Below are 15,658 nucleotides of genomic sequence, written 5' to 3' on the forward strand. Positions count from 1 at the left end.
GGCCGTAATCATTATAGAAACGAAAGAATTCGTCGGACTTAGGACGTTGGGGCTATTCTCTCCATGATCTGGGGCGAGCTAGTAAGCATTTCCCTTCGACGCCATGAGGGCTTGGGTGATAGGTACTGTCAATGGGGTGTATACTGCATTAACCTTTCGGAAGGGTGCCTGCTTATCCCAAAATTAGTTCAGGGCTTCTTGGAGGGGATCTTCTCTCGAACTTCTTTCCTTTTCTCCCCACGACTCTCGTTTTTGGCAGCTTGGGTCCATGAAAATAGATTTTTTAGCCAAGCACTTGAAGAAGTCCTCATCCGAAAGTCCTTGCGAGAAAGCATTGGTTTTCACTTCTTGAGTGGCGGAGGGTACCTCGAAGGCTACAGTATTGAATCATTGCAGGTACTCCTTTAATGGTTCGTTGTCTTCTTGGCTTATGGCAAAAAAGTTGAGCTCCATCTTTTGAAGACTCCGACTGCTAGCAAATTGGTGCAAAATGAGATATCAAAATTCTAGAAAACTTCCTATCACGCTTGCAGGCAACTATTGAACCATTATTGTGCGACCCTGGTGAAGGTGGTGGCAAAAAACGCGACATTTGATTCTATTCGTGTACCTATGCAAAAAAGTTACATTCCAAAAACGTTAGAGGTGTTCTTAAGGATCAGTAGTCCCATCATATTCAACAACAGCGGGGATGCGGCAATTCACCGAGAGCTTATCCGCCATCACTGTGTCCGTGAAGGGGACACCCTACTGCTCGTCTTTAAGGGACCTTACCATCTGGTGTTGGACATTTTGAAGACCTTTTTGGAGGCATTCCAGTTCTGCCAGCCATTTTTGGGGGACCTTCTGGGGAGCTGTTGGAGGGAGACCTACTTCTCAATCAATAGGGTCCTGGATACAAAGACGCCTCCTTCAGCTAGGCCTCCTCCTACCCCTTCTTCAGGGACGTTTGCTTCCATCACAAGGGCTAAGCGAGCAGGAACTAGCGCTGCCATCTGCTCCCGAATTGATGTTGCAACCACCTATTAAATTGCACCTAACAAAGCTGGAGAAAGTTCTCCTGAGGTGGTGTCCAATGAGGTGCTTCGTCTTGGAGGATCAACCATAGGGTCCACCATTCTGGGGGGTGGTATTGGCTCAGGCAAGGTATGGGTGGATCCTCCACCAACTGGGATCAGAGAAGTTCCAACAGCGACCCGTAAAGGCTAATTGTTATCGGGTGTCTCCACAACCTTTTGTTTGTTAGTGGGGTTGCTGGGGGTCTCCATGGTAACTCACGCCTTTAACTCACTTTCCCAAAGACGGAGCCAATTGATGCATGCGATTTTAGCACGGGTCCAACGATCTTAGATTTTCATAATGGGCTTGGGCTGATTAAGCAAAAGAACTTGACAAAATAGGACCTACAAACAGTACGTTAGCACTCTAATGCTCAAGTTAGTTTCGAATTTAAGAATAAATAATTATAAAAATAAATTGTGACGACAAATTGAGATATAAATAAGAAATTCTTGGGAAAGTATGGTTTAGAATGCTACTTAATGTTGCAGCAAGAGTAGAAGAGCAATTTTCAGATTTTGGAAGGTGTCCCTGTTGATGGATGGTGCCTATATTTATAGAGGGGGCATCCCCCTTCGTGGAGACTCTGCACATTACCTGTATTTCAGGAAAAAGTGGCAAGATCCCTGCGGATAAAGCATGATTCAATCTTATTTTAGCTGATCAACACGTATTTGCTTAGGGGAGGACTCCTTTCGCATGAGGATTCCTATTCAACAGGGAGTCCTTTTAAGTTAAGGAGTCCTAAGTTTTGGGGATGCCTCCCTTCTCCTGAGCTGGGCTTTGAAGGCAAGTTTGTGGTCTAGCAAGCTTTTACTAAGCTACCCTCTTAAGCCGAGCTTGGGAATCCTTGGTGGGCTACCTTCATCACGGGTTGATGGGCTTAGTTTGGACTTCATAACCTCTTTGGGCAAAGTGCTTTTGGACAGTACATATCAATTATATTAATAAAATTAATTATTAAATTATAAGTTTAGGTTAAAAAATTAAATACACTTTCATAAATTATTTAAAATTAAAAAAATATTTATTCTCTATTTTTATTCATAATTACATTTTATTTAAAATTAATAAATAATAATTTATGCAGTTTATATGAATCATATTACAATTAGTAACATAAATAATTTATTTATTAAAAAAATATTTTTAACTATTAAAATTAATTTATTTTAAAATTGTTCTTTCTTCCCAATCCTACGGCCATGCCTACCCTCAACTCATGTCTGTGCCCTTGATCCACTTGCGCCTAGCCTTCAACCTCCTCCGCCATCCTCCATCAAAATAGGATTAAATGCAATTTTGGTCCTTTATCTATCTAGGGTTTGGATTTGGTCCTTTATCTATCTAGGGTTTGGATTTGGTCCTTTATGTATTTTAATTGCTCAATTTTGGAACTTTTTTCGCCGGAAAATTACCCAAACCGCCGGAAAATTCCACGTGGAGCCCATGTGGATATTTAAATTAGGGCTGAAATATAATTGGTAAGTTTTAGCTGACTTGGCAATTTTTTGAATTTTAAAACCAAAAAAAAAGAAAGAATGACATGGCCACTTTTTCTCCCCTCTTCTCGCCGCATCTTCTCTCTAAATTTCCGACCAATTTTCGATGAATCACCGGACACCAACTATATCAGTCGACTCCCCATCATCAGGCGAACGTTTCGCCTCCATCAATTTGAAGTTTCATTACGATTTGACGCTGGGCTCAAGAGGTTACCGATGCGACTTTCCACCGTCAATACGCTGCCGTCCGAACGAATTACCATTGCGCACCACCACCGTTGGATTCCTCTCATCAAGGCGAGTCGAACGACACCTCTCACAGCCATTTTCATCAACTGCTCGACGAGATCAGTTCTTTTAAAGTTTTGCGACGCGGCCACCTTTGAACCGCCGTCAATACGCCGCCGTCCGAACGAATGACCGTTGTGCACCACCACCGTTGGATTCCTCTCATCAAGGCGAGTCAAACGACACCTCTCCCATCCATTTTCATCAACTCCTCAACGAGATCAGTTCTTTTAAAGTTTCATGACGCCGCCACCTTTGAACTGCCGAATCTCTGCCGTCCAAACGAATCACCATCGCGGACAACCACCGTTGGACTCCCCTCGCCAAGGCGTTTTCAACGAGACCTCACCCATCAATTTTCATCAGATTTTTTACGAGATCAGAGTCTTCGACCGCCGTCGTCCTTCTCGCCGCCAGCACAGCAAGAGGCCTCCCTTTTCCCTCTTTTTCCACATTTGCCATGTCATTCTTTTTTTTATTAAAATTTGAAAAATAGCCAAATCATAAAAATGTAAACCAATAAGGTTTCAGCCCCAGTTTAAATGGTCCACATAGGCAATTTTCGGTGGGCTGGGATTTTTTCCGGCCAAAATAGGACTAAAATTGAGCAATTTAATTACATAAAGGACCAAAATCAAACCCTAGATAGATAAAGGACTAAAATGGGATGTGGCTATAGTTAGATGACGAAAAATGCATTTAATCCATCAAAATATATATGTATAAATATATACATATTAGTTTAAATTTATAACTGAGTAACTAATTTTTATTAATATATTAATTAAATTATTTAATATTTTAATTACTAAGAGGTACAATTTTATAAACATATTCAATACAAAAATTAATAAAATAATTTAAAACACTCTGAGGGCATTTTTTTTATTTAAAAATTAAATTAAAGTTTAACCGGATCAACAGAGAATTTTTTAATTTTAAAAGGTATCAGGGGTGGTTTCTATAATTTTTAAAAAGATAAGAATAATTTATGTAAAAAACAATAATAGATGAGGGGGTATTGATTTAATCATCCCTATTTTTTATTTATCAACTTGGTCATTGTATATCTACACACACATACATATAGTGTGTGTGGGTCTTTTTGGTATTGTGTAGGTATGTAATTATCTTGACCCAAAATTACTTATATGAGTAGGCATTTTTCTTTTTTTATTTAGTATATGAGTAGACATTTACTTATACTAAAAAGATGCATATATTGAATGTAGAAAACAAATATATAATTTATACTATAAAATCATAAATAAAATGGAGGAAAAAAGTCATTTTATTTTTAAACCTCATGCTTTTACTTTGTATAAATAATATTTTTAATTTATAAAGTACCTATTACATTTTAATTCACATATATTTATTTATAAATTTATCTTATTAATATAATGTATTAATTATATTAAGATAATATGAATTACATTCAATGCACTTACTTCTAACTAGTTTTTCATAAACATGGTGTCATAGGAGGATAGTTGCTTTTGCAATATCCTACTGAGATGCCTAATTTCCTTTTTAAGTCGTTTCGCCAAAACTCACAGATGAACCTCGAGATCAAGGATCCACAATAATAATTTTTTTACGAATAATGCATGCTTAGCTAATCAACTTTCGATTCTGGCACAAGCATATAACCAACGTATAAAAACTTACTAAGATGAAAAAAAATTAAAATGCAAATAATACCATGACTTATAATGGAAAAATAAAAATAATAAGGAAAAAGACCAAGAAATATTCTAAGATAATTAGGACAAAACAATCTTCCAGCAAATATCAGTACTTCAAATTTGATTCATTAATTCACCAACATGACATTTTTAAATTCAAGAACTAAAAACTAAATATAAGGATAATTACACTTCTTTTTCTTAAGATTTAATATAATTATATGTAGATTTTCTATGATTTAAGAAAGCACATCTAGCATCCCTAAAGTTTCCTTCCATCTAACAAATAAGTTTTTTAGTCTTAGGCCGATGATAGGTACTTCTAAAGTTAATACTAACGACTTGATATCTTCTTCTGCTTGACAGGATTATCAGCGCATATGGGAAAAACTAATTTTCCGCAAAGGAGTGAACTCAGGCAAGACCATTATCGAAACATTCGAAAAATATAATAGGGTCTGGATGTTAGAAGGGTCCAAAACTAGAGGATGTCAGAGAATGATATGACTTTGGAGCTCTTACTTCAATTCATACTATGTCTCCAAGTTTTTCGAAAATTTCAAAGCTTCCGACTAGTGGGGCGCTCTTTGGTTTGTGGCAAAATAACCCCCACTTAAAAAGAGAGGCGATATTTTATAAATAAAATTCGTACCAATTACTCCAAAAACTGCAGGAAATGGGTCTTATCCAAAATTTCATTTTATGAAGTTTCAGAGGCCAGAGTTGGTGGCTTTCAATAAAATCAAAAGCTGTCTCAGAAGAAGCTCCCTAGTATCAGTCATTAGTGAAGACAATATCTACACCATAAGAGCTTGGGGATTATGTGTCTGTCTCACTAAAATGGACAAAGTCAAGTATCCATTCAAGATTTTTCCAACAAAGCGAATGGATCCTTTCTGTTAAATTCCATGACGAAAAAGAGCATTGAGTTCGCCGAAAGTTTATTTGAGAAGAAGAGGATGTTAATTTAGGAAAATAAGCTACTAGCAAGCGAAGCTACAAGTATGAACACATGCAACATGCTGCATGTTAGGCAATAGCATAACCATTTATATTTTTGCTACGAAAAACAAGAGAATCTCCTGTTCGGACAAAAATTCGGGTCACACAAAATAAATCCAAACCAAACCAGGACAAGGGAAAAAGAAAAAAATTTTACAAAAAGAAGTAAAAATTAAAAAATATAAAAAATCAAGGATAAGACTGTCAGTAGAAAACAATGAAGGCCAGTCAGCAAAGCAAGAAAGCCAGCTAGCAATCACAAGACCGACAGGCCATTATGACCAACAGCTGGAAAGGACGCGATAATGACGAATGCAGTGACGTCATCCGAAAGAGACAAAATGATAATGAATACATGACGTCATCAAAAATAAGTTTGGAGTCTAAATTTGAAATCCACGGCTTTCTATAAATAAGGTTGCAATGAAAAAAATGGGGATTATCATAAATCTTCTCCAACTCTTCAAAAGCATAATATTTCGAATTCGGAGTTTTTGTATTTTCAAATTTTTTAGTTTATGGGGGTTTCCCCAACGATTCAAGTCATCTATCATATGGGAGGCTAAACAGTTGTCTCCTCCAGCAGAGGGATTACATCTATGTAATATTCTATATATTTCTTCAATAAAAGTAAGGCTTTTATTCGACTTGTTTATCCAAAATTCTATTAAGTCCCTATATTGAAGTCCCTTTTATGCCCTAAAGTAAGAAACGAAATAGGGTTGTGTTGTTTGTTGCTGAATGAGTCAAGTACCTGCGAACTATCTATTGCGGTAGTGTGATTGGAGGAAGTCCGTAAAATCAAGGACTTGGAATACCCGAAAACAAAGCAGTCAGAACAAGGTACGAGTTAATGACGGCTTAATTTATTTCGAAAGTATGTTGTACCTAATTCTGAGCATTAGGGGCTGACTATTAAAGATAAGCAAGAACATATGATTAAAAGACCAAATATTGTCAAAATTTTGGACAACTTTGGAACTATAGGTGTACTTTCATAGCCCACTTACACTCAAAACATGTGTGGTCCAATTTATGTACCGAGGGAATTTTTTTTAACTTTATTTTATATCACAAAATGTGGTAATTGATAATTTAATTTTCACAAGAAATTTTTTGAACATTTCCATTATCACAGAAGAGGTCCCTGAATTTTTCCCGTACCAGATATAATTTCCCAAGTCACAAAAAATTTTACGTATAATTGCACCAAATTATCAAAGTTTTAACAATCCCTTAAATATAAAAAAAAAATATGAAGGGCAATATTCTCCTGTGAACCTTTATTGACAAATTCTCATGAATAATATCAGCAAAATATGAATTCTCACATTCCCACAATCTTTATGCCATCATTTAGGAATATATTTGCTTTCGCAAATTTGAAACCCGAGAGAGAAAATATGATACTTCACAGTCAGATTCCTGCGAAGAGATCATTGCCTACCGAACACACGAGTCCTCAATAACCACAAAGACATAAAATTTACCGCACCCCATATCTCAATTCCAAACAAAATTCGGTTTCTTTTCAGGTCCAATTCCTGGTTCAAGTTGATTCTACACAAAGCCAATAGCATCTGCCTTGCTTCAATACAGCTATCATCATATAGCATTGATCAAATCATCAGAAAAACGATTTTAATAAACTATGGCTCTAAGAGGAGTTCCTCATATATCCGATTTATCCTAATAATCCTACTAGCATGGCAAGTCATAATGGCCGGCTTACTTGCGCAAGTTCCAGAGCCTTTCGGAGAAAAGAAAGCAAATTAGAGTATATTTTGGCTTAAACTAAAATTTGCCATCTAGATAAGACCATGTAAAGCTTGTTGCAAACTACCCATTGAGTAGGTCCACCATGCTGCAAATTGTATTATCTTAGCATACAGCAAAGGGCAATTTTAGAAGTAAGGGCTGGGGTCTACTGCTTGCAGCTCTCCAAGCATCCTAAACCATGCCAGTTTTATGGAATTTCACCATCAATTGCTTTTGTCCTTCCCGCAGCATCTGCAAATACAATTGTTTAAATGAAAAAGGGTAAACAGTTGTCGATATTGCATAATACAGGTTTTTAATACATCATCTGTATATCAAAAGACAGAAAACCACTTGACCAAAATCTATAGATTAGGATGTAAAATAGTTCATTGCACCTATTCTAACAACAGTTTTTTGCAAGTGCAATAAAATCAGATGGCTATATTTGCAGACAAGTTAAAATTTAAGGTCACGAGGAATGTGAAATACAAGTTCCATATAAAAATAGGAAAAAATATGAAAATCAGGTAGAGAAAGTTACATAAAAACAGGCATGTCAAACAATTCATTGGACTCATGTATTTCCAAAGTTCTTCAGATGTGTGCATCAAGAATAGGATTTATAGACAGTTAGCACAAAGTATTACTCTCTGTTCCCAAAGACACCACAGCACAAGAAAACAATCTCCTCCCAATCTTCAAACCAAAACCTCAGCAGCTGAAATATCTCTATACCAAGGAAAATAAACATTGCAAGTAAAAATAAACCAGTGCTAATAGAAATGTGCTATGATATGAAAAGAACCATAGTGAGCAGAGGCTTATGTTATGGGCTTAAAAATGCATGTAGACCCACTACGATCAACTATCATGCACGACTGTCATCATAAAGGTTATACACAAAAGCGAATGACAAATTAAACTGCAAATAATTGTGAGATTCTGGGGCCCACTCGACTTATGTTTAAATTCTGAACTCAACCGAGTTTGCATGAGGTCAAGTGTACAAAATTTATACTAGAGCTCAAGAATCAAAATCTATCTACTATCATCTCAGCTTGGTTTACTCAAACAATAACAATCATTAAATTGTCAAGAAGAGAGAAGCAAGAGAATAAGATCAATAGTAATCAATTCAATTCAAGAGAAATAATCTTCACTACAGGGGACCAGTCCAATAATATGAAGCCTCATACTTTATTGAACAGGAAGAACTTTATTGAAAATTAATTCTTAAGAAAACTAGAAACTTCATTTTACATCACTGCTAAAGTGAGAGGAGCTAGAAAAGCCATCACTCTACACTGCAATTAATGAAATGCTATTGACTTTCTCCAAATATTTGTATCTACAAACCAAGTTAAACAATATAGCACCCATGTCAGAGATTCGAAAGAGAGAACAGAATTCAATACTATCAATGATATTGCACTCCACTATCAAAGATTAAAAAAGTTCTAACACAAAAAAGTCCTGGCAACAGTATAAATCCAATGTGATCCAAAACACTTGTGTGCTTCATGGCATCAACTCATACCAAATATAGTTTTGTTATAGCACCCTATCCTGGCATCATGAATATTTATGGATTTGTTCCTTTTACTATTGAAATTATATAAATCTCATAGATGTTATTTCCATCTTACTAATTGCACCTTGTATTAGTCAACTAACAAATTTATCAATGTCATTAAAAATTTAATGTAGACTTAATTTGTCCTTGGTTTCAGTTTATTTAATTTTTGGTGAACATGATGCCCAACACAGTAATATGTAATTTTTTTAACTCCAAGGGGAGCAACTTGGAACTTTTATTAACCACTTCCAAATCTCATGCTATATCTGATGGTTGGAATTTTGTAAATGATAAAGTGTTAATCTGAAAAAAAAAATAGGGATATCAACTTTATCTGAAAACTCCTCATCACTGCCTCCCAGTAGACAAACAATCAATCCAATTCAATCCATTATTGTTCAGGTTGGCCTTCAGCCACCATCACCACAGCCCCATGGCTGCGTAACCGTACACTAATTATCAGTGACTATTCACCACATTACAGCTCCGCTACAAGCCCAAATCAGCCCTCGCCATCAAAACCCACTACTACCACCACAAACACCCATTCAAGATACCTCAGCCACCTTTTGCCCTTTCTTTTGTTGATTGCGCCCAGAAAGCCACTTTCTTATGTTGATTACACCCAGAAAGCCAAGTAATCCCAGAAAGCCAATAGAAACCCATCCCAAGCACAGCCATTAATCTACTTTTTTTTGCTCCTCCACCCCAGTGCACGAATCTGTCATCCACCATCAAACACCTTTTACTTCAACAGCCCAAACTTCCACTACAAAGACGAATCCGATCTTCCCTCAGACCCAACCCATAGCCATCCTGGCATTTAACTCGCACCTCGTCCCGCCTACCAAACTCCATCGGGGGCGGGGGTGGTTGTTTTAGGTTTTATTAATTTATTCTTATTTCTAAAATGAAATATGATTATTAAGGCTGAGCATTATTTTGAAGTCTTTTGTTGAAATTCCACTTAATATTTTGTTTGATATTAGATGATGGTTAAATTGTCATCTAACAGATTCCCGCCAAATTTGAATATGGGTGTTAGTCAAAAAGGGTATTTATAATTTCAATAGTAAGAGGGGAAATTTGAAAATATCCGCAGTGATGTGGAAGGATGATGTAATTAACCCTCAAGTATGCTGCCTCCCAAGCTCCAAGATAGTAATGACATACTTGAACTCTAAATCAGTTTTGAAAATTTGACTTGATTTATAGGATGTAAATTCAAAGTGATGGTTTTGACTTTTGAGGGAGTTTTCCTAAATAGCACAGTACATGTAATAAAATCAGCAAATACATTAAACCTTTATGTGATCAACACCTATTCCAACTCATTTGCATTTTACATGAAAGCTAAAGAAGTACCTTTTGTACAACTTCCGAGAACCACAGGGGCAGGGTGCATTCCTACTTATTTGCCCACTCTTAGCCAAGTTATTGCGTGCAATATCTAAGGGGGATGATCCCATCAATTTCTGCATCTGCAATTAATGATCCCTTGACAAGTTTAAAAGACATAATAATGAAAAATAAAAAATAAAAATAAACTGCCAAAGACATACAAAAAGATCTTTCTTTCTTTCTTTGTTAATCCCCTAAGAAGTAGACAAAGCATTGCCTTTTTAAGTTGCAGTTAACATCATTCTTGAGGCAGCAACTGGATTGCCAACTTAAACGGACAAGGAAAAAGGAAATGCTGCAGTAAAAAATGGATATCCTATGCTTTTATTTCATATAATAAAATGAACCAAAAGAAAATTATTTCCAGTATACAGTTAATACATTTGAATGAAGAATAAAAAAGCATTTAAATTCCAAATGCATACTTGTATGCACTATTCTTGTGCTGTTCTTTTGACAGATTCAAGACATGTTTTTCTTTATCTGTTGCCTTCTTCACTTATATTTATGAAAGTAAATGGCAACCCAGGATATCTTAAATCCAACTGAATCCATCTGACCGGATTTCTTTTCAGCACATCTATCTAATGTTGTTTTCCTTGTGTTCTCTTAATTTCAAACTCTTTGCCTCCGCATATGTCTAATTTTTTACTCACATTTTCATAGTGCTTTTCCTCCCTTTTCCAGTAAAGAAGTGGCACACTGGTAAAAGAGAAATTGCAAGCTGCCGGATGCCTTAATGGAAGACTAGCAAGATGCATGTCAAGTTAACATGTAGCTTTATTTCCAAGTTCCACAAACATCCTTATTCTCGACACTGTTCCATTCGTTTAAATTAATCTTCTTGACTAAGGAGTAAGGACTAAGCCCTCGTTACTATTATCATAAAATCTTGTTTTATACAGCATGTAGTAATCATTTCAGGATCCTAACCATTTATATTATGTCATGTTTAGAACTCTTGTGAGACCCAATAAAAAAAGGACAGTCTAGAACGTTAAGAAATTGCCAAATGAATGAACAAAAGCATATAAGAAACTGTCAGAATTGCGAAAGTTTTAAATTTCATAAAGTTCAGAGCCTAAAAGCAAAGAATGAGTGTGGTTAGGGTTTTTAGGGGGAAAAAACGTCATCTCAACTAAATATGGAGGTAGAGAATGAAATTTGGCTTTGACAAGCATTTCTGCTGTGCAATGGAGACTAACAGTCGCAGTTATATGTAAGATGACAACAGACATTAATGGAGGTGAATGTAATTTCATAAACACGATACAATGTACCTCTATTTAGACCAAACCTCACAAACAGTTCTATAATTATCCCTTGGTTAAATTTTCGGAACTGTTAAACATGAACTTCCTTAATTTACATCAGTAGTTTAAATTCAATCATAAAAACCAGAACTGATTACTCAAAAATCAATATAACTACATGAAAATAGACTAGTCGACTCTAAGCACATTCGATGCACAATTATTAGCAAAATTAATTTGGACAATACTCTCTAGAAACTTAAACATAATTAATCACACGTATAGCAAGTACAACACAAGTGAATGTTGTGTAATAAATTACGTGATACTTTTCCATCAAAAAACTGTTTGTGAAGGGTGAGAAATAACAATGTGATGAATACCTCTGCCATGCTCTTTGGCATTGGCTTGCCTTCCGCTTTAAGTTGTTCAATCTTTTTTTGTGCTTCTTTTGCCCATGTAAACTTTGACAAGGCGTTTTCAACATCTAAAAGTGTGCAATCACACTGTTTTGCTGCCTCCATCTTTTGACTAGCTTTAATATTCTACAGCAAAAAGAAATCAGAAGGAAATTGAGAACCACTCAAGCACTCCAGCCATACATCAGTGCAACAGTATTCAGACATGGCTTTTCATCACCTATCTTAGTAAAAGAGCGCTAGTTTGCTGAGCATATCAATTAATAACTTCAAGCATTCAACTGATGAATAATTTGAAACATTGAAACTAGAAGATTGCTAAAATACACAACAATTAGTTAATGTACAAACCAACAAGAAAAGTTCACTTATGTAAAACTTACGCCTTTGAGAAAAAGGCGTCATTGGGAGATGAAAACAATGGATGAAGAAAAATAGCTGAACCAACTCAAATATTTTGTCATCAATTGGGAACTGAAAATCATAAACTTCCTCCGGAAGCTGCAAAATAGAGAAGAGCTAGCATTTTCCAGCCACATAAAACTGTGACATGTAAAAATTGTAAATTTGAACACTTCAACTCTGAAGTCCTGGTTTCTGGACTACTACATTATCTTGAAGGAAAAATTCATCAAATGTGCTAGCCAAAATAGGTCAAAATTGATCATACATCTTGTCAGTAATCAAGCAAAATCTAATATTTCAAGGACTTCCTTTTCAAGAGTTCTAAGTTTGGAAAATTTCAGTCTGTAATATCTAGAATAAGTTCGTTAAAGGGTCAAGTTATATGCTTTTAGGGCGCTAGTCCTAGTTTGGCATATAATTTGTTACCCTAGTCAGGACAATATCAAGTCAAACAGCATTTCTGGGTACTCTAATCATTTAGTGAGCCAACTCATGACCTCAGCTTGTTAATAAGAACCTGCAGCAATTGTGTTTGGTCTTCAATTAGTGGGATCCAATTTGAACACTTCATTTGGTTCTCCTACTTTCCCTGTCTATTCTTGAGTTGCATCAAATGAGCAATTAGCTTCCCATATTGTCATTCCATTGAAGTTTGTCAAATCTGAAGTGTATCCACCTAAAATGGAAATGTCCCAGTGGTTTCAGTACCCTGACCTACCAATAATAATAAGAAAACCAGTAACTTAGATGAGCAACTCTTTCCTATGTCTTGAAATATCTGACATTTATTATGTGGTTGCTGCAGAAAAGAAAGAAGCTAATTTGTAAGAGATAGGTGAGCCTGGTCAGGGAAGTCCAGAAAACCTTTCTTAACGAAATTTGAAAAAGTACTGCTTTTACTATAATTGGGGAGCAGTTCCAAATTAAGGTTCAATGGAATGCCACCGAACACATCTTTCAAGGAAAAAAGGGAGAGCAAATGTAAGTGATGTTGGTTTAAGTTTGAACTATAAGACGCTTAAATCAATGTAATCAAACTGGCGTCCAATTATAGAATTCCTACGAACTATAAAATTTTATTAACCGAAGAACTCGCTAAGACGCACCTCAATTTGCTAGTGGAAGGAAGCAGCAAGCAATTCAGGCACACAGCTTTGGAAAGAACAAGCTTATAATATTAAGAATGTAAATAGTAACAACAGAAATTATATAATTTATTCACTAACAGAGGAGAGGCACCAACCTCCCCTGTAGGATCAAAACCCCCCAGATATCGGATTATGGCCTCTTGCTTTCTGAAGGCATCCTGAAAAGTAGCCTCACTGCTCCGCCCCACTACATACTGCTTCAAAGTCCCCAACTTCCTGGCTTTGCTCATTGCGTCGGCAAACCCTGTTCACATTTTACAAAATCACAAACCCAATCGCCATGTACATAATTATTTGTAACAAAATCACTCACCCAAAAGGGTGAAAGATTCGGCGGATTTCTCGGATTCGGTGGTGGTCTTCTGGCCAATTAACAATCCTTTCATCTTGTCCATCCATGAGGCCCGGAGAGGGGACGTAAAAGAGATGAAACGGGGACAGTATGGAGTCAAGTAGCGGCCGCGGTCACAGGGTTGGGATGAGAAAAGTAATCGAAGCATTAGAAGTGGTATGGTGCTACGGATGCATATGTATATCTTGAATGCATTGCTGAAATGTAGGGTTTTAAATCGGATGCCTAAACTAAACTAATTAACCAAGACTCGATTCTTCAGTCTTGGCTCACTTTGGATTTTGCACTACCCGCATTCAAAATTTTAAGGAAAAAATACAAGTAACACCGTATTGTAAATGAACAAATTATTCCCTTATAAAAAAATAATTAGTAATTTATCTTTTTATATTTTTTAAAATACAACAATTTATCCCTCTATGATTTTAAAATGAAGCAATTTACCTCCTTATATAAAGAGGTAAATTGCTTCATTTTAAAAAATACAAGGAGGTAAATTGCTTCATTTTAAAAATACAAGGAGGTAAATTGCTATATTTTTTTCATATGGGGTAATGTGGTCATCTTCAATATCATAGGGGGTAACTTGCTATTCACCCAAAATTTTAAACCCCCTTAGTTTCTATTTTGGAAGTTTCAACAACCAACCTTAGAGTGTAATAATATAATATTCTTTTTACTCAATTGAATACTCTATTTTTTTTTCCTTTTAACACCAAAAAAATAAACTCAATTTTGATTATGATAAATGACAACAAACTTTTTTAAAATTTATTATAATTATAAGTATCTCTAGTTGTTTAAAAAATTATGAATATTCCCCTAAAATTGACGGTCGTCTAACAAATAGCTCATCTCATTAGGTTTCCATCTATTTTTTTTTATGAACTAACCAAAATATCATTTTAATTATTAATTATAATTTTTTTATTTTTTAATTTCTTTTTGTGGACTATAATGCATTTCCTACGTAAATGTAAGGATTATCAATTTCAAAACCTCCACTAAGTATTTCCATAAACTGTTCAAAATACATTCTTTGTTAAAAAAAATGAGACATCAATCACGGTTGAGCGTAGGCTTCAACATTGTTGGCTTCTTCAGCATTATTTTTGTTCTTGTTCCTTATTTCCCTTTATGGCGGTCTCCTATCCCTCTCTAAAAGTTTGGTGGTAGATATGTTGCTTCAACCCCCCCCCCCCCTTCTATCAATCTTTCGTGCCTTCCAACTAGGAAGCCACTCTCTCCTTTGCTTTAACCGTTCGTGCTTTCCCACTAGAAAAGCACTCTATGTCCGCTACAACTGCTAGCTCTAAGTCGTTCCTTCTCCTTCAGGTCAGTCTCTCGATTAGCTCTTCTCATTGGAGAAGTGGCTGGTGTCTGTCTGTAAGGATGAACCAGATTAAAGGAATTACAAGATCTTTTGTAGGCAAAGGCTGGGATGATGAAACTTGTGTTGGTGCTTCTTTGGTGCTGGAGCACGTGCTAGTGGCTAACTCAACTAGATTCAGAAGACAAGAATTCTAAAGCAAATGTTGTGTCAGTGGGAAAGAATTTTCTTTCATAATCTCCATCAGAGACCAATGGGATGATGAAATAACTGCAGCTTTCCTTTTCCTACCTACTAAAGGAGGCGACTTTACTTTTCTTGCTAGTTATTGTAAATACATGAATATCTAAGTCTCTTTCATGCTTCTTAACCTAAAATTACCAAAAAATATAGAGAATGTTAAAGCTGAAGAAATGTAAAGTATTGAATGCATTATAAGATACCTAAACGTTTGGTAATATTTTTCTGTTA

The 15,658-nt window shown here is 35.8% G+C and overlaps 1 protein-coding gene across 2 annotated transcripts; it reads right to left on the reverse strand.

The window, feature by feature from the left end:
- Window positions 1-7,045: 7,045 nt before the first annotated feature.
- Window positions 7,046-14,136, reverse strand: LOC105172262 (SEC-C motif protein). Of its 2 annotated transcripts, XR_016067973.1 has the most exons (6): window positions 13,819-14,136; window positions 13,601-13,749; window positions 11,917-12,078; window positions 10,245-10,360; window positions 7,951-8,032; window positions 7,046-7,552 (listed from the first exon to the last, which is right to left on the reverse strand). XR_016067973.1 is itself a non-coding variant. In XM_011093637.3 (5 exons), the coding sequence occupies exons 1-5, from the start codon at window positions 14,003-14,005 to the stop codon at window positions 7,525-7,527; spliced, it is 642 nt and encodes a 213-aa protein (XP_011091939.1). In that variant the 5' UTR covers window positions 14,006-14,134; the 3' UTR covers window positions 7,046-7,524. The 2 variants fall into 2 exon arrangements, 1 of the variants encoding a protein (XP_011091939.1); XM_011093637.3 differs by lacking the exon at window positions 7,951-8,032 and having other exon boundaries at window positions 13,819-14,134.
- Between the last annotated feature and the right edge of the window lie 1,522 nt (window positions 14,137-15,658).

The sequence above is a fragment of the Sesamum indicum genome, linkage group LG10 (assembly GCF_026168435.1).
Source record: "Sesamum indicum cultivar Baizhima isolate 11 linkage group LG10, ASM2616843v1, whole genome shotgun sequence".
NCBI classification, from domain to species: domain Eukaryota; kingdom Viridiplantae; phylum Streptophyta; class Magnoliopsida; order Lamiales; family Pedaliaceae; genus Sesamum; species Sesamum indicum.